The 24,886-nt window shown below is 32.7% G+C and overlaps 1 protein-coding gene across 4 annotated transcripts in view; it reads right to left on the minus strand.

The window, feature by feature from the left end:
• Positions 1-24,886, minus strand: part of Rgk1 (Rad, Gem/Kir family member 1) — a 160,424-nt gene that overhangs the window by 40,447 nt on the left and 95,091 nt on the right. For 3 of the 4 annotated variants that reach the window (XM_036362982.2, XM_036362981.2, XM_036362984.2), the window contains exons 4-6: positions 22,694-22,826; positions 20,754-20,914; positions 17,411-19,177 (exon numbers count right to left, since the gene is read on the minus strand). In XM_036362982.2, the coding sequence (XP_036218875.2) occupies positions 17,411-19,177; positions 20,754-20,914; positions 22,694-22,826 (2,061 nt within the window). Of the gene's footprint in view, positions 1-16,573; positions 17,066-17,410; positions 19,178-20,753; positions 20,915-22,693; positions 22,827-24,886 lie in introns of those variants that run through there. The other variant, XM_036362986.2, reaches the window with a different exon arrangement.

Genomic DNA, 24,886 nt, shown 5'->3' on the forward strand with positions numbered 1-24,886 from the left:
AGAGCAGAGCTTGAATTTAGTGAACAGAATAGTGATGAATCGAAATTGTCTAGAATATAATTCGCTTCTTCATTAAAGGTATATGATAAATCTAACTGTGTTGTTGTAGCAATACAAATGAATATGTGTCACATCATTTATGGCAAAAATCAAAATATTTATTCAAAGTTTGAATGTTTTTTTTTTTAGTTTATATTTTCACATCTGCGAGGTATTTTATTATTGTTTTGTAAATACTTTAAAATTACTATAAATAAACATATCAATGTAGCTGATTATTTATCTTTTCTTTTTCTAATTGAATTTCCATTTAATAGAAGGAAAGAAAATTATCAAATTGTTGGAAATTAAATAGATATAAGGTTTTGCAACTAAGGCTATGCATGTAGCGCAGCAGAATTCAAACACAGCTTAAGGAAAAACGCAATTTAATAAAACTTCCCATAATACATTTTCTAACATAAAATGCAGTAATTACCAACTTGCTACTTAAGGGATTTAGAACTACACTGGGTAGTATTTAATTTATCTTCTTCTTGCCCTTATGCGCCAAGCCTTACTATTTTTTATAATTTAATTACCACTTCGCACATCGTTTTTTTTCAACTCTTTTTGCGAGACTTAAAGAAAATGCTATTAAATTTTTTGTATAAATAAACAAATCTAAATTTAACGTAACGCAGATGGACAGGGAGCGATTCGATAAATTCCATAACAGAAAAGAAGAAGAAGAAATCAAATGTGGTTACAGATACTGGTGTTTTTTTATTATTACTTAGAAATTTTCTAATTATATTTTTGTGGTTAACATCTGCGAGGTGTCCATTAGCACTAGTGGCATTCTCATCGCTTGACTTCTTATAATTCTTTTTGCAATTTATTTATTGTTTCTACATATATGTGTGTAGCGACATAGTATAAGAAAATCGAAAATTAAATAAACACTTGTAAATATTAATATTTATAAATATATGCTTAACGTGAAAGAAATTAAATTTTGTTATTATTTTGTGCGAATTCGCTTGATTTGTTTTGTTTTGCTAGGTTATAAATGTATAGTAAAATTGAAAGTAGGGTAAAACATCAAAATGTAAATAATATATATAAAATCATATACAAAAATAACATAATATAACATAACATAGCATACCATAACTTAACATAACATAACTATTTAAAATAAATTAAAATAACAAAAAAATTAAAATAACATTGCATACCATAACATAACAAACCATACATAAGATTACATAACATAACATAACCTTTGAAAATAAATTAAAATAACAAAACAATATTTAACATGACATAATATTGCATTCAATAACATAACACAAAATAAAATTAATATAAACTAGTTTAGAAAAATGTATCCTGAGTTCTAATATTAGTTAACTGCGCTTCCTAAAATAATTGTATATTCATCCATTCTATCTTTCAAACATTTTATAGTAGAATGATTCGTCATGAAAGAAATCTAATTCAAATTATTTACATATTAATGAATAATTGTGCGTTAAATAAGTGCCATTTAGCAAAATATTGTATGTATATTTGTGCCTGTACGTCCAGCAGAGTTTGCAGCAGAATATGATTGACAGCCACTTGAAAGTGGAGGGTTATAAATAAATTGCCATATGGAATTCTTAAAAAATATTAAATATAATATATTATAATAAAATTGAAAGATATCGTAAAATATTTTTGTTTTTGCTAATTTTTACTCACAAAGAATGAGTTAAATTTAGACTACACATTTATGAGCTAATTAAAAATGTTTTGTTATAACAATAATCAGAGTCGAAAAGTGGCAATTTTGCAAAATGAGAAAATAAAAATCAATTAATTGGTCGAAACAAGAAAGTGCTTACTTAATTTTGTTATACTATATATTTATAAATTGTTATTAGGGTGGTATTAGGGACGCTTACTTAATTTTTGTTATCTGCTATAAAAATAACTATAATAAAGAGTAGTAAATTATTTATTATGTCCTAGAGGTCTTATTTTGTTTTTTATATATATTATTGAATAGTGATAATATAAAGTTTTCTACAAATAATATGTTTTAATATATTTTTTGGAATATCATAAACTATTTAGCCCTTGTACTCTTACTAGAATTAAAAGGCGGTAATAAACGAACCACCTTAATGTAAAAAATTGGTGCTTATGAGTACAATTTTATTAGCATACGCTTACGAGAGTTTGCTGTTTTCTGCCTTATTGCGACTAACCCAATTTTTAAATAATTTATAGTGAAGAAATTTTTAGTATATTAAATGTTAATAAAAAAATTCAAAAACAAATAATAAAAAATTAAATTTACATTTTGTTTCTATAAATTGTATAGCAAATCACCACAATGAAACAAATTTTATTTGAAATTGTAAATTGCATATTTATATATTCAATCAAGCTTTTAATCAGCCTTCAAGCAACTATCAATCGATTATTGCCGACCAACTAATTAATCTTAGCACATGCTATAAAATATTTTCATTCGATTTGTGGAGCAACAAATGACACTTTGAAATTGCTAGCGCACACACACACCAATACACGCATACATATATTGTATATATACAACGCATACTATTAAAGTGCAGTTATGTACTTAGAAATCTCTAATGCGTGCACGTAGCTTTCTCCTTTACTCATCCCTTTTAATGTTTAATCATTTTATACTTTAATTAAGCTTATGTCACGTACAAGTAGTTTACGAAGAAATCACATACACGTAATCGTTATCGCATCCCGCTTATATAATTAATTTCCGTTAAGAGTGTTAGGACTTTACCACATAGAAATGACAATTACAGTAATTACTCAGTCTAAGTATTTTGCTTTCAAGTGTAAAATGAGTTTTTTTCTTAATTTCTGAACAGACATGTGTACATAGAACCGTTAAGTGACTAATAGGTTTAGTGTCTGCACCTACATATATTCTGTACTAGCGGAAAATTATAAAATATAAATATCTTTTATTTGTTTAATTTTCTTTTTGAAAGTTAACTTTTACTCTAGACTAAAAGCACTTGAGATCATATAAAGTGGCATAAATATACATATACATTTTACTAATTTGCGAGTGGAAATATTATATGATGATGATACGATGAGATAGGAAAGCATCATGTGATATTTTCCGCTTGTATGTAAATTCTGTAATCATGTATAATTTTATAATATAATACAACATTTTTTATCACTATGTAAATATTTAATCTATGTTTTATAAAAGAGTGTTTGCATCAACTGATTTTGTATTCTGTGGTTTTTTAAACCTTTACAATATCAGACGCTATTATTTCGAGTGATAGTGAAATGACATGATGTGATGTAATGCAAGTGATTCAAATTCATGATATGATGTAATGTAATGCAAGTGATTCAAAATAATATTAAATTATTCATAAAGAATGCTTGATAGGAAAACATGATTGTTCCACGTATTATGATTTTTTATAAAGTGATGATGTTAAAACTAGTTCATATGTTGTGACATCGTTGAATTGATGTGATATCACGAATTCCTTTTTTTGTGTTGCTATATTATATGGGCTGAAGTAGAATATGACATTAGCGTTGAATAAACTTTTTTCACTGCTTTAATACCTACTATTGGAAATCACATGTTATATCTTTTACATCTTCTTCTATAAAATTATTTAAATTTAATCTTATTTTTTATAGAAATATGAAGAATCAATATAAATTATTGCATTAAAACCTTTCGATATTTTATACAAAGTGTCTAAATGCTGCAGCTATTTAAAAATATTTTGTGATGTGATGTGACATCATTTAATGTATTTATTTGAAGGAAATACAAATATTGGCATAGTAGTGATAAGAAAAATTATCGCAGTATTTAGAATAGTTTGGTAATTTTCAATTATTATAATTATAGCATGTTATTTTATTTTACGTTGATTATGCCATCGTATGATGCAATTAATTGCAAAAATAAAGCTGTAATATTAAATATTATCGCATTTTCGAAATGTTAAAAGAATTTCACTATATATATAATATATATATTTCATGACATTATAATTCATTTATAAATCACTATGACATTAAAAAAAATACTGAACACTTGCTTAGCTGCCTCATAAATTAATCAAAAATTTGATTTACATATAAACATTTATTGCACTCGCTTAGAAAAGTCTAATTAATTTTAACAATTATGAAAATGTAAAATTAATTTATGCCGCTTATAAATTTAGAACGCTGCGGCATTTAAAAATATAAATATTTACGCGCACGTACTATTAATAGCTCGGATTTTAATAAAATGTGCACGCAAGTTTTATTTTTGTGTAAAAATTAGAAATAGTAAAAAAGAAAACATGTTTGCGTTCTTCAAGGTTTCAACATGTTGCACAAACAATCTCAAAATATATTTATAAACAAAAATGTTTATAAATAAGCACTTGATATATTGCTGAGTGAGACGTCCACACCCACACATTATTACTAGCGCTATCTACAGTATTATAGACTTTTCTTCGCTAAACTATACTTTTTCGCTATACATCCCTCTACCGACCCTTTGCTGTGACGCTATAATTGGTGGCATTTTGTGTTGTCAGATATTGAGGTCATTGCATTTTTTATACTTAAAGCTTGAAGAAGCTTGAAGTATCAAATTTTTATTTCTCTTTATTGTTATATAAATAAGCTTACTACTAATACCCACGCTGCCACAATGCCTTACTGTCGATGTTTTACTGAAGTTGGCAATAAGTAATTGTTTACATTAATCATTTACAATAAAAGTCGTTAGCAACATGTAATAAGTGAAGCGGCAGCAAAACTTGTTTTATTGTGAGCAACGCTGACAGCTGTGCTTTTAAGTATACCGTTGATTTATATCAAACAAAATATGCATTACAAATATTATTACCATTGGTAAATTTAATATTTGTTTGAAAGAAGTGGAGCTTATATATTTGGAATTAAATATTTTACAAGATATTTATTTTATTGTATTAATTTCCAGCGCGTAAGCATAAAAGAGTTACCCTATTTTCAGTATTTTTTACAAAACTTTTATTTTTTTGTAATAGCTCGCTATAAATGCACTTGCTATAAATAATTAATAAAAGAAGTGATTATGGTCACAACAGACTACAAACTTCTGACTGTCCTCATGGAGCTACACTACCTGCTGTGTATGACGCACATTCATGTAAAAATACATTAATATATAAGAACGTGCGAGTGAAATATGTGGCAAATGCGAAAAAACGTACAAAAAAATGGTGTAATCATACCGGAAATACTTGGCTATTTAGCAGCAATATTTTTTTTGCAATTTGAGGGCACGAAATTGCTTGAAACTGTAGATGTGAAATTGGATTAGTTACGTTGTTAAGAGGATTTTAATATTAAGCTTAAAATTTATTTATTGTGAATATAAAAAATTACGAAGATATTTATTTTTAAATTATATAGATTAGCTTTCTTGCCATAAGAGTATATGACTTTCATACGAGTTTCCTTCAAGATTTTAACAGTCTAACAGAAGAGATTTAATAGAAATAAATATAAAATAATAATATAATATTGAGATTTTATGGTTTTTTATAAAGTGTTTTCTTATTTGTGATTATGACCAAACAATCCATAAAAATGGATGCTATAAATTTGCAATGATATTAAAATAATTTTAAAATTTCGCCCTAGTAACAGATTTAAATAGCAAAAACTTGCAAGTGGTTCTGGTAAAAGTGTATTTAAAACATATGGTACATAAAAACGAAGTTATATTGATTATTATAGCGTGTAAAAATGGAAGAAAAAATACCAACTGAGTAATTGTAGGCGACGCAAAACTCGAAGAAAAATGTTGCTCATACGACGTGGAGTACAGCACTCTATGTACTTTGCATTGACTTTTTAGTATATTATATTTCTGAATCCGAATATCAATTACTAAGATAAACAATGAAATGCAAAGAAGTGCATAAAAATTGTACAAAACCTAGATAAAAATGTAAAATTATTGAAATACTGTAAAATATGCGTAATGGAAAAATCACATGCAGCTTTAAAGTGATATATTGCAGAAAAGTTTTAGAGCTGTCGTTACTGTTAGGAATTTGGCGCAGAAATATTATAAATGGGCTTAAGTATGAAGGGGAAAAATGTTCATATTAAAATTTTGAGGATAGGATTTATTGAATTGTTGGCCATAAAATTACTCTTTTGTTTTAAATTATAAGCACAATATAAGAAGTAAGTCATTTCTAACACCAAAATAATACAAATTGAAATCTTACCAAATTCAGAAAAAAACAGTAATTTTAATATATAATATTATTTTGATTCAAAATTTATTTTTGGATGTAAAAAGGTTATATATAATTAAAGATGACAAAGTAAAATATAAAATATTTAAAAAAATTATATTTCTCGCAATAGTAATGTATATGTATTAGCTCTTCAAAATACTTTTTTTTAGTAAAAATTGCTAAAAATACTATTCATAATTTAATTATTGAAAATATAGAAAGAAAAAAATTCCAAGCAATCACAGTCAAGTAGTGCCTTCAACCAATTAAATAGTTATTAATACGGCACGCGTAATAATTAAAAGCAATAAAAAAGTAAATAAAAAACACTAACTATGTATTAGGCATAACAACAACTTGACTGCAACTTTCGTAAAATTTACACGCTCAGCACGCCCCAAACAGTCTGACAAGTGTCAGCATTGCATCAACGGCAATTTCGGGCACCGCAAAATGAGAAGCAATAAACCTAAATGAGTTTCACGCAAAGCAAATGCCAGAATTCCATCAAAAACGTGTGAACTAAATGAGTAAAGTGAAGTAAATATTACAGTTAAAATTTGAGTTTGGGAAAGTGAGCAAGCCCCTTGTGCTTCAGTTGGTGCAAACACAAAATCTGTACGCGCATAATTGCACGCAAAGTATAAGTGTCACCACAACAATTACACTCATACATATATACACACACACAGGCATATTTATGTATGGCGTCTGGTAAAACCGCTATTTACGATAAGTTAAACACTAAAAAGTACCGAACAACCAACAGCGAGCAATGTACAGCAACGACCTTGACCAATAATGCGAATTGCAAGTAGTAATGTCAGTGCTTGACAGCAAAAAGAACAACGAAACAAAACGACAACAACAACGAATACAATAGCAGGCTGTTAGAAATTCATGGGTTCTTTGAGTTTCTTTTTTCGTTTTTGTGACCATTATTGTAGTTCACAATTGCGAGCAATGAGCAGCAGCGCGTCGTGGGTGTTTGTTGTTGGTTTTTTTTGTTTGTTGTTATTATTGCTTTTTTTGCACACTTGGCGCACATTTACGAAATTCGCTTTCGAATTTCAGTGCTCACTTGTTATATATATTTTTTTTTTGTGTTGTTTTTTTTTTTTGGCGCGCTCCCGCTGACTAAAAAATCGCATGTAGTTTTGGGCCAACAGTTGGTTAGCTAACGTGTCACTAAACTCAAAATGCTAAAGACCTTCTAAAGTTTCGCGATTTACAAATAAATGTGTATGTGATTTTCGGGTTCAATGCTCACCTCGATATTTAACTAAGTGGCTATTATTTACTGGCTATTGCGGCCAAACTAGTGGCAGACTGACCCAAATTCGCATTATCTGCACTGATCAAGGTTGCCATTTCAATTTATGCAATCGTTTCGGCATTAACAAGTGTTGGCGGCAAATATGCCTTTGTACTACTCGTTGATATAAATTATTTATATATTGTATGTTTGTTTTTAAAGATCGTATGTGTAAATATATGAATATATGTTTATCGAATTCTATACTGGCATTAAATGTCGCCGACGACCTTCACTCAGCACCACCGGCCCATTTTGCCTAGACGAATGTGTATTTTCGATTTCGCGAATATTTTGTCGATTAAATACGTTCACCAATGTTTTCATATAAAATTTATAATAAATGTGGTTGTCAGAAAATTTTATGTACCGTTCGTGCATATATGGAGCAACATGCACGTCAGCAAATAGAAGTGGGGCAATGCAATAAATTTGAGGTTCAATTTTAAGGACGCGCAGCTAAAGCGCTTAAAAGACTTAAAAGCGCGCGGCACAAAAGCAAACAAAAAAAAAAAGGAAAAAATAATTAACAACAAGAAAAGATGTTAATTTCGGTGGCACCGATGCTATAATACCCTTCACAAATACAAAAGATTCCTAACAAGAACTGATTTTTTATCGGCCAGCTTGTATGGCAGCTATATGCTATAGTGATCCGATCTAAACAATTTCTCCGGAGATTCCACCATTATCTTAGATAATAAGTCATGTTCACGTTCGTAAAGATATCTCGTCAAATTAAAAAGTTTTCCTTACAAGAATTTAAATCCGATCGTTCAGTTTGTATGGCAACTATATGCTATATTGGCGAGAAAAGTACGTCGGTAAAATTTCAGGACTCAAAAACTAGCTCGCATATATATACAGATAGATAGAGAGATCTAAATCGACTCAGCACGTCATGCTGATCAATTATATATTTAATTTATCGAGTCTCCGACGATTTCTCTGAGGCTTTAAAAACTTCATGGCAAACTGGTCAGGGTATAAAACAAAAAAAAATATTACAAAAAAATATTTGTGTCACTCTGTTGTAATAAATTGCGGATGCATAAGTTACAAATAAATTATTTATTTACATTTATATTGGCTCTTTAATATTCAGGCCAAGTGACGTACACACACCCACGTGTCCAAGCAACGGAGATTACGCTTCTGCTACAACAGAAAGATTGGCCAGCGAAAAATTCCCCACAAAATTACAACAAAAAATAAAAAATAATAATGACAACAAAAAATTACCAACGAAAGCCTCTGCGTTAATAATTTCGGCGTTCCTCTCAAATTTCATGTTTCCCAATTTTAATTTTCGTTTTCGTTATTTACTGTTTTGCTACGGCTTGCGGTTGGCCAATGGCAAATAAGAAGCCAACATTTTCGATGTCAACCGTGTGCTTGCCAACCTTAATATGGTTAAAATATTCTTGCTGTATACACTACTGGTTAGTATTATTGTTGTTGTTACGTGTTGTTTTTGTTGTCAATTTTTGCTGTCCTACCTCAACAGTGGCCGCACTGTGCCATCCTGACACCAAATTGGGGCATAAACAAGCAAGAAAATGCGTAATTTAAATAATTTTCGCATTAAAAATCAAATTAAAGCGCTTACTGTGTGGAACCCTGAGTTCGTAGTAGTGTGCGTGTGCTTGTTATGCCGATGTTTCACCCGTGTTTACACATCGTATTTTGTCACTTCATTTGTTGGACAATTTGAAGTATCTGACCAGAAAGCAAAAGGAGTCTAAGGTTTTTGAATGCGTTAATATACAGTATATAGGCAAAAAATTGGAGACACTTAAATTTGTAAAATTTTTTATAATATTCATATTTGAAAATACAATGTGTAGCTTTGCCTTAGGCAATAATCTATGCTAAATTTCGTGAAGATAATTTGTCAAATTAAAAAGTTTACCATACAAGAACTTGATTTAAATCGGTCAGTTTATATGGCAGCTATAAGTTATGTTGAGCACATATCGGTGATTCATACAAATGAGTAGCTTCGTGGTGAAAAATGCACGTATCAAATATTAAGGGACTAGTTCGCGTATATACAGACAGACTGATGGACATGGCTAAATCGACTCAGCTCATCGTATTGATCATTTACCATATATGTATGTTAACTTTATAGGGTCTTCCACGTTTCCTTCTGGGTATTACAAAGATCATGGCAATCTCAATATACCCTCTACAGACTATAATTATTAACACAAATTTTACGGTAAACAAAAATTTTATTTGGGAATTATTATTTGTTTTATTTTTAATAAATATTTAAAAGTGAAAAAATAGTTTGGTCCGTAATTTACTGACCTTTTTTTTATCTATTCTGTACGCTTATATCTGACCAAAACCTGACAATGAATTTTTTCATGTAAGACCAATCGTTTGCTTATATAAAAAAAAGATAGTCTGCTAACTAGTTAGACTTGAAACTTTTTGCTGGTAGTAAGGTAGACGTCAACTAGTTCGTTTAACTGCCAGAAAGTAACACAGAAAAATTCTCCCTCTTAATAGAATTAGTCGGACAATGGCAACACCAAAAACAAAAAAAAATCCGGACTAAGTGCACACATCGTATGCAAACAGAGTAAAGCATCGCTGCTTTTTTGCATAGTAAGTAACTCTGGGAAATTACAATTCCCGCTAACAAAAGTGAGAAAGCTGAGTGCTGCATACGCAAACACAAGGATGTGGCTGGTGCAAGTGTTTGTACGGAAGTCATTATTTTTTTCCCAACGTCAGTTGTTCACACAAAGGACACTCAACTGTGGCCACTCTACCGTATAAAATTGCTGGTTTTTTGTCTGTTCATATATTGTGTGTATGTGTGGGTAAATGCTGGTAGGTTTGGTGTTGATAGGCCGCAGTTGACCGCAAAGCGTGCTTATACCTGTGGGTGGTTCTTTATTAACATTTTGCTTACACCCTGCTTTTCATTTGGGTCAGCTTATGGTTATTTAATTTGGTTCCACACTTTTTTTGCCAAAAGCTAACTGTTTTACGTGATTTTAATAAAGCTGTGTGTAATCAATTTATTTATTAATATGTAGGTATAACAGAAGCTTATATTAAGATGTGCTAGTGGATCGGCCGAACTTTTCCTTTTATCGAGTGTCGAGTTTCTGGTAGATACTTTGGTCTTGTCCAACATATGTAGCGAACTACAAGTTTTATACCGACTTCGAAGGACCATTGAAGGAAAAGATTTTTCAAAGCCGTACTATATAAGGAGATGTGGCATTGCTTGTTGATTTCAATATATTTTATACTAAACATTGAATTTTTAATATTTCATTCTGTCAGTATTTGGTAAATTTTAGGTTACATGTCAGTGAAATGGTAGGTGTCTTTGCTAAGTCTTAGATAAAGAAATAGACATACTAAAAACTAAATTAAAGACAATATTTTCGTTAAGTTCGAAGTATTTAAAATTAAAAAAATCATATTATTAAAAAAAAAAACTATTAAATACGCTATGTAATTGGCTGATAAATACTATGCAACATTTTAGTCCATAATTTTAACAGCATTCAAATAAAGTGCGCACATGCCAGCTCGTTAACTGAAAGGTAAAGTTTTCCTCTAACTTGATATATTACCCCTGTTATTTTCTAATTTATTTCCTTATTGCTGTTAAGTAGAAATGATAAATGTTCGCAAATTCAGCATAGCTCCGATATAAAATGCATTCTATCAATTCGCACTCACACGTATTGTAAGTTTACAATTACGTGAGTTATGGGAGAGATTTTCGGAAATATGTGTACTAACAATTTCAGCTTTGTAAACTTTTCAAATGCAGCACCAATTTCGATTTGTTTACAATAATTCCGAAGGTTGTTGTCCGTAGCAATAAACATTGCCGCATGCATTGTAGAATGCTAATGTCTTTTTGTCTGCTGCATATTTTTGCAATGGCACTCCGAAATGTAAATAATGTGTTTGATTACATGGTGCCCTCAGCGTGGGAAAAGTAGCAATGTAAACATGCAATATGCTGTTGTAATTACTAAGAATTCCAAAATAGCATGAAGAGTTAAATTTAAAATTAACCAAAAGTGTATTTTGAATTTAGCTTGAAATGGCATTGGGAAAATTAGGCATGTGGTTACTTTTCGGGTTATGTAAACTAGAATTAAGTAATTTCGAGCGCTTTTCGCAAGATTTTTTTTGAAATATTTCTCAAATGACTACATCAAGTCATCTAAACAAAGGTAAAACCAACACATTCGAAACTAGCAGATAGAATTCCGTAGGAGAAATATCTAAAAATTAAATTATATGAATGTCATAATACTAATTAGCCACAATTTAAAAAAAAAATTTTACCATGACTGATAGTATATGGTTTACAACTGCGGTTTGCTACCCAAAATGCACGCGCATATTAGCCAAGACACCAACCTCTTAATACAATATTGTAAAACTAATTACGAGAATTATTACGTATTATCTTAAAATTTTTTGAAACTTCGATTAGGCTTGATTATTAACTAACCAATGTCAGTCTGATTTAGAGTTTCTTAGAAAATTTTAAATATAGAAAGAAAATAGAAATATTTCAAAATATTAATATGAAATCGTATTTAAAGCACATGAGTTTTTGTCAACAAGTTTAAAAGCATGTATCATATTTAATTCAAATTGGATTGTAATTGAGACTTGGTACTGAGAATTATTGGAGTATAAAATATTATATTAATATACTACAACAACAAAGCAAAATATATCGAATTAAGCGGTTGAATTCAAATATGAAAGACAAATAATGTTTGTATGTGAATATAATGTACTTGTATTTTCGAATATTCGTAGTTTAACTGGAAAAAAGTTTCGGAAATAAGACCGTATTTAAAAGAAATTTTTTACTTAGTGTAGTCAAACTAAAATTTTAAACGCGTTTTACTTGAATACTGTTTTCAGAGTCCGTATAGAAAATTTCCCCGAAACGGGTAAATCGATCGACTTGAAATTTTCCCACGACCATCTTAGATATATTTGGTAGGATTTGACTTATTTAAAGCAGAAAATTTTTTCTCACTATCAGACACCATTTTTCGGCGGTCCTCCTAGAGGTGAGCTATGGAAGGAAGGGGATCCAAAATTTTTCAAAGTAATCATCGATTATTAAAGTATATTAAATTCGGTAAATGCACGTAATTTTTATTTATGTATTAAACAAAATTTCGCTTAAAAAAATATATAGGTATATATATTAATATCACTCTTAATGTACTTGAGTATTGTTAAAAGTTAATAATTTTTATTACGATTTCATTACACCCACAGCATTACTACCTTACACTACTTTACTAAACCGATTACTCATACAATAATAAATATTGCCTCAAGGCTCATTATGATTAGTAAGTAATAAGCGCCGTAGCGCCATAATCAGCTCACATGCATTCTTGTATATACTTGTATGAAGTAGCAGATGTAATCATTAAGTTACGCTGTAATCAACATTTGCAATAAATCACGTTTCAAAATGATTTTTAATACACTTTCATTGTAGATATTCAGCTTTTATTACATTTCCACTGTCATTTGGCGACGCGCAAATGGCCAAGTGTGAAAATTTCAAGGGATCACAGATGGCCAAATCGAAAAAGGCCAGACAATTGTACGCATATACCAGTATGTATGCTATATACAAAAATACAGAGGCAAACATCAGTTTTACGAGCTATTTAGCAGATGTGTGTAGGGGATTGGCGCAGCTTGAAGCAGCACGGCTGCGAGACTCGGCGGCGCGGCAGCAGCCCACACAAGGCATAAATGCTGGCCGGCGAATGCAAACAAAGAAATTAATAATACTTATTATATAAATATATTTATGTATGTATGTATATGGTAAATATTAAGGTATATATGTAATGATTTGCTTGCATGTCGTCCGCTAAGACACTGGCAATAAAGAATTGCTTTATGACAAGAACTTAGACAATGTGCGCGACAGCTGACGAGGTGTATTCTGCTTTTAACGACACTATAATAACTACACGACACTATATACATCTATACAAATAGTTTTTGTTGTTGTTGTTGCTTTTGTGTGGTTAGTTTTCATTTTCATATAATGGCTTAGTTAATAATGTATTTGTTTTTGTCTGAGAGCGCAACACTTTTCCTGTCTTGTCACCTTGCCGGCGCATTACGTCAATGCGTTTCAAAGAAATCAAAAGAGATTTTCTTAATCTAAGACTGCTACACTTGTAATCGTATAGCCTTCATCATCAAAGTGCAAAATAAATTGCATGCTAATGTTTACAGAATGTGTCTGCAGCTTATGCAAAATATGTACAATACGCAGCTTGTAATGACATGAGTCATAGGCATGAAAAGACTTTAGCAAGTCATCTCAGGCGTTCTTTGGCATACATCGCGTGAATATTGAAAATAGTTATGTGTAAGTTAGAGCCGATAAAGCGAAGTATGATGTGTGATATTTGTCAACAATTGTCAACGATAAATTAATGTAAGTATTTCAAAATCAATGAAAATAATGAATTTACGCTTAGGCGGAAAAATGAAAGACTGAAATAAAAATATTGAATATTTATGTTAGGGGAAAATATAGATTGAAATCACTTTAAACCAGGTGTAGCTCTCAAGCCTTCGCAGAAGCTACATATGAATGAGTTATTTATGAATATTATTCAAAAAAAATTATGAAATCAGCCAAAAGTGTGTAAATTTGTACAGAAATTAATTTTTTAACCCCAAAATTGAAGGAGGAAGTAATCCAGCGAGTTAAAATACTTATACAGATGTACATGTATGCCTACTCAACACAGGCGGAAGTAAATGTCTACAGTGACATAAAAGCACAAATTTACATACATATGTATGTATGTATATTCATATGTGCATCCACCTGCATGACCCGTTACTTCATGCTTTGTTCACAGCTGTTGCTACTACTCTCATTCAACAAATTGACAGATTTTGACAGCTGCCAATCAGCTATTTCACTTTTTTTCGAATTTTTCATTCAGCAAGTTTTTTATGCTTGTGCTATCAAATTGATGCATTAAAATGTATGATGCGGTGAATATCCGGTGAAAGTTTCTTTACGGAAGCATGTGCCAGTTGTTGCACAATGGCTTTCTAAATACCATAAAGGAAATATGGTTTCAGTTCCACCTTTTTAGCACTTTGCTACTAAAAATTGATGAAAGATCAATGATAATGCATAGTTAAGTACAAAGAAGCGTGTAAATGCAGTCGAAATGGGTAAGTGGGTGGATAAATACTTGAAAGAGTTTTAGTTGGCTGTATGAAAAGTATGAAATGGAAAATGTTTTAACTGATGGGAGATTGAGTGGGTTCAATTTTTTGAAAAAATCATAAATATAAATATGTATAAACACATTTTTGTATTTTTAGTGTAAGTATGAGACAGTGCGACTTTCTCTATCTGTTTAACACCAAGCCAATACTTATAACAGATTTTCATCTTTTCTAATTAATCACTTATATGATATATATGAGCCGTCAGCAAATAAAGCCAAACAAAATTCTCAAATATTTCGTTCAGTGTACCTATATATAATAAAGCCAAACAAAATTCTCAAATATTTCGCCAAACAAAATTCTCAAATATTTCGTTCAGTGTACCTATATATAATAAAGCCAAACAAAATTCTCAAATATTTCGTTCAGTGTACCTATATATATTTTTTTTTAAATAAAAGATTTTCGAAGAATTAAAAAAAAAAAATTAACAAAATATAGGTATTCTATAAAATCCGGTCAATCTAGAAATTTAAATAGTCTTATCTATATCTTTGAAACATGATTAAAAATAATATACTAAAACCACTTATTGTTCCGATAAGTGAAAGAAAAATTACTCTAGATGAAAAGGTCCAAAATGGTTTCTTTTGCGATTTTTAGCGAAACTGTAAGCTTTATCTTTTATTATAGGGCTTTTCAAGCCGAAATTTGCTGCAATTTAGGTAGCAGGAGGTTTACTACTCCGGAGTGCGGCCTTCTTCAAAGAAGTGACTATCCACTTTGATAGCAAGGCGGTGATACTAGCCGTGCGTTTGCGGCTGGAGAGCCTTACTTCGTTATCAATAACATAGAGTCACTTGGTGATATGACTAGGACTGCATATAGTAGTCGAACTGCGATCCCTGGATCAACCATCGAGTCTAACCTAACCGTTTCTGAGATATAATGATATATATGTTAGTGATCGTTGCAATAAGCACAGGTTTACACGTCACTTATGTGGTAGTGTACTTGCCGCATTATTTTCAACTTTTTGAATCAATTTCCAAAACCATTTTTTGACTTTTTATTCTAGAATTTATTTTTCTCATATCGGAATAAAATATGAAAATTTTTAATTTAAAAAATCCATCAAAATTGTTAGCGAAGACTTCCTGCACCCTGAGGCAACTTCCTTCGATACAAAATTTTTTATATTTTTATAAAAAAACATACGTGTTAACTTAATAACATTCAATAAAAATATTTTTTTCTCAATACTTAAACTTTAATTATATTTTTTATAAGAAAATATTCTGGTGCTATTTACATACTTCGAACCGAAAGCAGCAGGAAAATGTCGATATACAAGTAAATTAAGCTTAGGTAATAATTTTGCTAAATATGAAGTGTTCCACTTCTTTTGTTTATCCACTAGACCTTATGGGTCTTATAGCAGTTCATTTTTTTTTTTAAATATTATTTTAAATTTGTTTTTAAAAAAGGTTTTGCAACCAGTATATTTAAATGATAAGTTATTTTAAATAAGTAATGTTCGTATAAAGATTAACTGATGAAAACTGATTTCAAATTAAAAAACTGCTGAAACTAACTCAAATTCAACATAGAAGCTCAACAAAAAAAACTACATATTTCAAAAATTGTTTGTTTACGCAGTAGCAATTTAAAAAAATGTTATTTTTTTATTTAACTCAAAAACACCTACCTGTTTGCAGCGTTTTGAAAGACTTCTGCACAATTTCTTGTAGAAAGGCGCCATTTTTGGTTTGTCAAAATGCACTAGTTTAGTGTCAATATTTTGATAATAAACCATGAGTAGTTGTATCAAATTTCCACGAGCACTTTTCACACCAAATTCAATATAAGAATTTAACTTTTCGAATATGTTTTGTAAATTAGAAAATATCAGTATAAATTTTTGCCGTAGTCTGTTTACATTGCAGTTTGCGTTTCGAAAATTATCAAAGCACGAAAATAAAGCAAATCGTTAAATAAATGATTGCAAAAGTTTGAACTTCGCGTTGAAACACTACAAAACCAGTGAACACAATTATTTTTCTAATCAAAAATGTCACTTGTACTCGTATAACGGGAAAATAACACTATGTTTATTTTACTTTTGTTATAACAACAAATTTTCGCAATGAATCTTTCACTTTAGCAAAATATTCAAATATACCGTTGCGTTGATCGTACGTAACTGAATGTGCCGATCGTGGCTGTCGCTTCTTTTATGTGCCTAAACGAGCCAAGGCGCATTGAGTGGGAAAACTTTGTTTTGAGTGTGCAAATGAGTGAAACTCATGGCTGAACAGAGGAAAAGCTTTAAGGAAAATGCTGACAAGAAGAAAAATGCTCAAAGAAAATTAAAATAATGAGCGATTTTTCGGAAAATTATGAACTCAATTTATCTAGCAGATACACAAAAAATATCTCGCTAGTACGTTCATAACCCAATCCAAATACATATTAATATAATACTCGAAAATACATGGTAAATGATAATGTGCTAGTATTGGTGAACGGTTTATTTTGTACTTACTTGTTGCACGACTATGGTGGCACGCGGCGGTGTGTTCATCGCCACATCCATAGGATTTGAGGTGACGTTGATGGGCCCAGCGCCAACGCCTACCGCTCCAGTTGTCAGCAGCATACTGCTCATGCCGCTACCTGCACCCCTTTGGCTCTCATCCAAATGGTCGTGCGCCGCATTTGGCGCGCCTGTTTTTCCTGCGTATTGCTTCTTCTTTGATGATCGCTTGCGCGGATGCATCATTTGTGATTCGGCAAAGAAGTCGACACGTAAATTTGGCAGTGGCGGTGATATCGTGCCGCGCATTGACCCGGTTGGGCTGGACGTCGGCGCCACTGTTCCCGCGGAGGTGTTGACGCCTCCGTTATTGTTGCTACTACCATTTGTCGCCTGCAGTGTGCTGCCAATCAACGCATTATTATTGCTGCCGGATGGACTACCACCCGCCAATGCCTTGACATGCGGCTGTTGTTTCGGTGGAATCTGCTCGAATTTCGAGGCAATCTCCTCGAACTTATTTAGCTCAGCGTAAGATTTCGGTGAATGCTGTCTACTCCCTACACCGCTACCGACACTGATCGTCGCATATTCGCTTGGCGATTGTTGCTTGACCTTCTGCGGATAGAAGGCATCCGTCTGCGGTACATATGGTTGAGTTTCACGAATCGTCGCATGTATTACGGAACTAGGTCGTATACGTTTCGAATTCTTGCGCGACGGTGGTCCGTTGGTTTGCGGCTCCACCGGCTGCTGTCCGCCGTGTTCTTGTTGTGCCAAAAGCTTGTATTGCTGAAAAGCCTCTCCCGCTTTACTTGGTGAAATATGATGTGCTGACATTTTGCGCTCATACACCGAACAGGGTTCAGCATCATCTGTGTCGCTGGACGTAGTTGTCGAACTGGAGTTTTCATCGACCGCGAAACATTCGCGCTGTATGCGCTCGTAGTCAATCGCTTCGCGGTCGAATGGAAACATGGTTGAATCTTTGATGCGTTCACGTCCACGCTCGCTGCCGCCCGATGAAGAACTGGACGAGTATTTGCGCTGCTGCGACGCTGGCGATAGCTGTTTCGGTTTACCACCGCTACAAGCGAAGAAGTGCCCCTCTTTCATGGTAGGCGGTGCCGAGCTGGACGGTGAACGCCGTTGTTCGCGTTTTGGACTGGTAGCCGTGCAACTGCCAGCGGTTGTGTAACGTTGACGCGTACTGCCACTTGTTTCGCGTGAGCGTGATTTTTTGCTACGCGTGCCTTCCAAGGACTCCTCATCGTCGGCTAGTTGATGTTGTTCATAGTAAGCCTGGGCGACGGCGGCTGCGGCTGCATGCCGTTGAGCCGCATAAGCGCGATATTTGCTACGATTCGGTGAAATATCACGACGTCCACCTGTTGGACTGCGCTCCTCCATAAAGTTGGTCGTATGCACGCGTTGATCTTCCCAATTACTGCTGCGACGTGTCTGCTGCATCGACTGGTGCGTGTGCTGTTCCTTGAAACTGAAGTGTGTGCGTGACTTTTCACTTGTGCGCGCCGATTTCGGCGATATTGGTGGATCAAATGTAAAGTGTTTAGTGCCGCTGCTGGGCGCCGGAGCAGTATTTGGGAGTCGCTCTTTGCCATTGTTGCTGGACACATTGCCGGTAGTGGCTGTTAGCTTTGAGGCGGGTGGTGCGGACGTGCCACATTTGTTGCTTTGTTGCCGGCGATGCGAGGCAAGCAGCGGTGTGGTAGACGATGGCTCAATGGTGAGAATAGACAGTGACGACTCTTGACTCTGAAGTGGCGAATGTGGAAGAGACAAAAAATGGTGAAATATTTATAGCATTACAAGTAATTTAATAAATGGGAATCAATAAAGTCTACATTAAGTTGGTCTGAGTAATTTCACATGTTTGTAGTTGGTCTAAAGAAAGCAACAACAAACTTGCGCAGAAGATATTAAAATAGAAAAGCTTTTTCGACTTGGCGTAAGCTGAGTGTAGTAAACTCCAATGTACTTTTCATTCCTCAATTATCGTTGTTATCATTGCTGTATACTATTTTTATACGCATCAAAGGTAACTCAACGAGTAATGTTGAGCAAAAGATTGGTACCTCTACTTAACAAACCCTATTAGAGTAATTTTAGGAAAGTAGTAGTCGTTAACATATCCTGAAAAATGTATGTCATTAAGAAATCAAACCAATTACAACAATATTCAAGAATAAAGAGATTTTCGATATTCAAAGAGATTAGGTTTAGTTCCGCAGTACTGCTACATCGTTAGTCCTTCCTGTACAGCCTGGTTTTTTGGTATCTAAATTCAAATGTCAACATTAGCGAAGTTCATCTTGCCACAATCGTAGGAGTTCTAACTGAACATTGTTCAATTCATGCGCTAAGACTTAAAATCTTGTCGGATGCAAGTTGTCAAATTTATGTTGAGGAAAGTGAGGTGGAAAGAACCAAGCAATTTCTCCTCCATTGTTCAGCCTTTGCAGGACTGAGGTTGAAATGATCGTCTTACCTTCGGCGAACCAAAAGACATTGCCGAAACTGACACTAGCCGCCTTAACAAATTTATGATAGGCTCAAAGAACTTTGATCAATTATATAGGAGTTTTAGGTACCATCTCACTTATGGTTATGCCTGGTAGGATCTAAGAGGTCGATCCTAACCTAACAAGGAAATACTTGTTTAGCAAGTAACGGAGTAGACACATGAAGGTAAAATTTTAATTTTAAAAACAGAAAAAAAGAACGGTATATATATCTTTTGGATAACTGCATGACTTGTAAATAGATCATAGGGACCTTTGCGTCAAACTAAATTAAACACAAAAGGCTTACGAGAATGGTCAGATAAATACTTGGACATTAAATATTTAGAAAAACGAAAATGTTGCATTTGTCCTGTTATTTATGCTCTGGTATATACCAGTACATCCATGTTTCTTCGACAGACAGTGTCACGGTTTCGCTTGTTATCCATAGTAAAAAAATGCGGCAAGAATCGCAACAGCAGCTCCAATATTTCATGTAGGATATGACTTACACCATAGTTTAGAGCTGCCTGAGGTCTTAGATAATACGGAAAAATTCAATCCGCGGCATTCCAATGCAAAACCGTGGATTTTTTACGTCTGCAGTAGTCGTTTTCGTCTCAACTGTGAAAAAATTCTCTATTTTTATTAAATTTTTCACTACTCTAATTCTTAAACATTTTGTACATTTTGCAAAACGTTTAAATTTTCTACATATTTATATCCCCAAAGGTTTCAGCAACCTTGAAATCACATAAAAACTAATAATTGTATAAATATAGCATCTTCACCCTCTTGCTAACGGTTACGTGTGACGTTTTACTCACCTCAGTGCTGTCCTGAACATTCATATCCGGTCGATTGTACATGTTGCAACTTGTTAATTCCAGTTCGGTGCCATTTTCATGTTCAGAATCTATTTGTATGGCGGTCAACAGTGGTTCTTCCAGTGAACTGAACAACGGTTCACTCTGGCCCGAATTATCACCTGTAAAGCGAGAAAGAGAAATGAGAAAATTTTATATAACACAAACATATATGAATACATTAATGAGAATTATGTGTCTGAAAGCTAATACAAAATCAAAGTGAAATATCGGAAATAGAAAGCGGTGAATCTGTGTGAAAAACATGTATGTATGCCAGTTTAAAGCACAGAAAGGTCCTTAGTGTCAAACGCAAGTTAGTTAAATGTTTGCATGACTGAGTGAACCCAATACATAGGTTAGAGCAATGTTTGTGTGCTTCTTGCGACCTTTTTGGTTTTTAGCCGCAGTTTTATTTGATTTTGCTAAAATGGTTCAATGCAGTCAGCGGCTGACTATGCACACTATAACCGATGCAGTCGATTTAGCAATCAATCAATTAATCAATCGGAACAATAATGAAAGTGGAGAGAGAAGTGACAGACAACCAGCAGTAAACTAGTGGTTTTAATTTTTTTTTTTCGTGGAGGCGTTAAATTTTTCGATGCAAAGCTAGCTTACATTGAAAGTATACTATATGTGATAATAAATTTAAACTGTTGAATTTCGTTTTTATATAAAATTAGTTCCTCAGTTTTTGAGATATCAATCTGAAATTTTGTAAGCATTCTTTTCTCTTCAAAAAGCTGCACATTTGTGGAAACTGCCAATATGACAACATTGGACCACTGTACAGCGGTACAGTACAGCGACCATACAAACTCATTGATCAAAATCATTTTCTTGTAGGGAAAACCTTTTTATTTGAACAGGTATCATCACGAAATTCGGCATGCATTTTTGTTCAAGGCAACGCTACAACCTCAAAATTAAGAATTTAGATCGGGATACTATATCATATAGCTGTCATATGAACTGACTGATCAAAATCAAGACCTTGTATGAAAGACTTTTCTTGTTTCTGCTCAACTTTTTAAATATAGGCATGCCTCAATATTTAATATACTCTACATAAATCTGCGATATAAATTTACTTATAAAATTGTATATTCATTACCGGGGAAATTGTAGTTTTTGCTTTCAAGCAACTGCGAATTTTGTTGAATTTTATGATTAGTTTATCGATGCAATTTATGCAGAAACACGCTATAACGGTCAATACGTCAAAAATTCGCTTGAAACATGCAAGCGAATTTGCATTAATCATACGCCCTGACGTACAACAATGAAGCAGTGATTAATTATTTATTTTTTTATTTACTATAGCAGCAGGCCACAACCGGTCAAATAATTCATTTATGAACATTGAACAAAAGCTAACATTTTACGAGCTAGCGCGTTTGCAATTTTCGAACACTGACCGGCGGCAATATAAGTGACAGCAAGAACAATAGCAAAGAAATAAACTAAAAAACACACAACAAACATTGTTAGCGCAACAAGCTAAATAAAAAATGTGAACTCTGTGATATAGATGTTTGGGAAATGAGCAAACACGTGCTGCAAATGTCTAACCGTTAAACAATTATATACATTTTGCTCAGGTTCAATTTATCGCCTTCTATTTCTCAATAATCAGCGTCTATCTAGTGTATAACACAAACAATGTTGCATGCAACAGCCTTAACATTCTTTGTGCCCCTTTTTTGTTTAAATACAAAAATTTCTCTAATATTTCATTTCGACCAAAATCTTGCCGTTAATAATTTATTTAGCCACTAACTAATTTATTCAACTTTGTGTCATCCAGCAACACATAGTCATTAACCATTCATTAATTATTAAATTCTCATTGTTGTTTTGTTGTACACTAGATTATAAGCAGGCGAGCGATAACTTACCCAAATCCAGTGAATCGCATGTTTCTGATGTGTCTGTGTGTGTGATGCTAGTGACTAGCGTCGAAGCCGAATCCGTTGATGTATTGATGTTGCCATCGGTGATGGATGCTGACGAGGAACCCATTATGACAACCTGACAACAAAATAAATAAACATACATACACATGAGTGGGGTAAATAAATAACCATAGATTGTCATATCTGTAATTCAATCATTAATATTCATAGTTTTTGATAATTACTGGTGAATTACTAGGCAGTTTTTTGAAAAGTTAATTAGAAGTAGAGATGGGGAATTCTAAAGAAAATGTTAATGGATATTCTACCTATTTCTACATAGCGTTGTCGAAAGGTATTTTAAAATTAATTGCTTCGAACTTAATAGCATGTCAGTAATATTTAATGTAGTCAGGATCGCTTTTTGCTAAAATGTAATAATAAAATATTTTTTAATAATGAAAAATTGATTTTTATTCCTTCAATATGTCACATACTGAACATTTAACTGTGTTCAACTTGTACAGCAATCGACAAACTGCCAAATTGGTATTTAATTGAATTTAATGTGAGAAGGAAATTATCTGTATACTGAGCAAACGAAATGTCATTGAAATAAATGAGAAATTATTTTTAAACTCCCTTGTTTTAATGTTGCGCGGAGCAGAATCCATTTTCTCCTTAAGGGTGGCACTTGAGGCACGAAATTCAGGCGTTTTTTGACAAATAATATTTTTACCATTAATTATTTTTACCATTTGCTCATTAAATTTAACAAATAATATTTTTACCATTAATTATTTTTAAAATTTGCTCATTAAATTTGTAGGACTATACAAAACAAATTAAAAAAATATATATTATAAAGTTAGGCCGCGTCTTCGTCATCTCGAGTTCTACCCTTATGGACTTTTTCAAATTTTTTTAGTCGCTCGATATTTTTTAAATATAAATTACAAATTTTCCGTTTTTGTTAGTTCATGTTTATGCGATAGCGTGATGTTTTAAAAATATTCATGCCGAATTTGAAGTGAGTTAAATTTATAGAAAACGGGTCTAAGGTTTCGTCGAATTTGTTTTTGTTTGAATTTTGAAAAATTCTTTTGGGGAGATATTTTTGAATATCTAAACTATTGAAATATCTTAACAAAAAAATTAAAATTTTTCAGAATTTTAGACTAGAACATCCATTTAAGTTTTAAAAAAAATCAAAACTTCATTGTATCGACTCTAAACTTTGAAAAATTTTGTAATGAACAAATACAATTTGATTTAAAATTATGAATTGACTTCACACAGAAGTAGACAATTTTGGTACTGATTTTACGAGGGTCACTTACGACAACGTCAAGTGAAAAAGATACATACAGTGGCAAATTTGGGTTGACAGTCAGGAAGATTTCCAAATGGTTTGGTAGATTTTGCAGCGCTATGAACTGCTCTCCTACGTCCAAGCTCTAAATTCGGACCTGTACCGCAATCACCCAAAAGAGAATGCATTTACCTCATAGTCCAGATCTGGCATTAAGCGATTTCTTACCTATATTATATATATTCATATTCAGTTGGTCATATCCTTCATAGGTAACGCCGTTTTTATCATATTAAGCTGGTTATTATACAAATATAAGACAGCTTTATATAGAGAAAGCATAGAACAGAATTTTACATGTTTTAAGACTAACGTGTTGCTTCCCAAGAAATAAAAGACGAGAAAAAATGGTAACTGGTCGATCAGAATGTACCTAGAGGCAATAAGAGTGGAAAAACTCTCAAATCTGAATACTCAAAACAATGTAGAAAATAGATGAACCTATCTATTAATATTATGGTTGCTTGGTTGGTTAATAAGGGAGGCACAGGAGCGCCAATAATTAGGCCCTTTGTGCTGCCGGGTGGTAATCAAATTAAGCCTTCTCCAGCACAAGACTGAATTTGGTAAAAAACTTGATTTTTACCCAATGCCCAATGGCTCTTAAATTGGGGCATTGGGAGCTGTGGATGATATCCCGTCTCAGCCGGTTAAAGACTGTGAATGCGCAATCATGATGTTCCAGCGTCTCATTATCTTTTGCGCACGCGCTGCATTCCGCCGAATTCTCTTTTCCAACTAGGGTCCATTGCTTCAAGCTGCACTTGAAGGAGCTCAATAGTCTGTATAGTATTTATACTATAGTAGGAGAGAAATCGATATTC

The sequence above is a fragment of the Bactrocera oleae genome, chromosome 4, assembly GCF_042242935.1.
Source record: "Bactrocera oleae isolate idBacOlea1 chromosome 4, idBacOlea1, whole genome shotgun sequence".
Classification (NCBI taxonomy): Eukaryota; Metazoa; Arthropoda; class Insecta; order Diptera; family Tephritidae; genus Bactrocera; species Bactrocera oleae.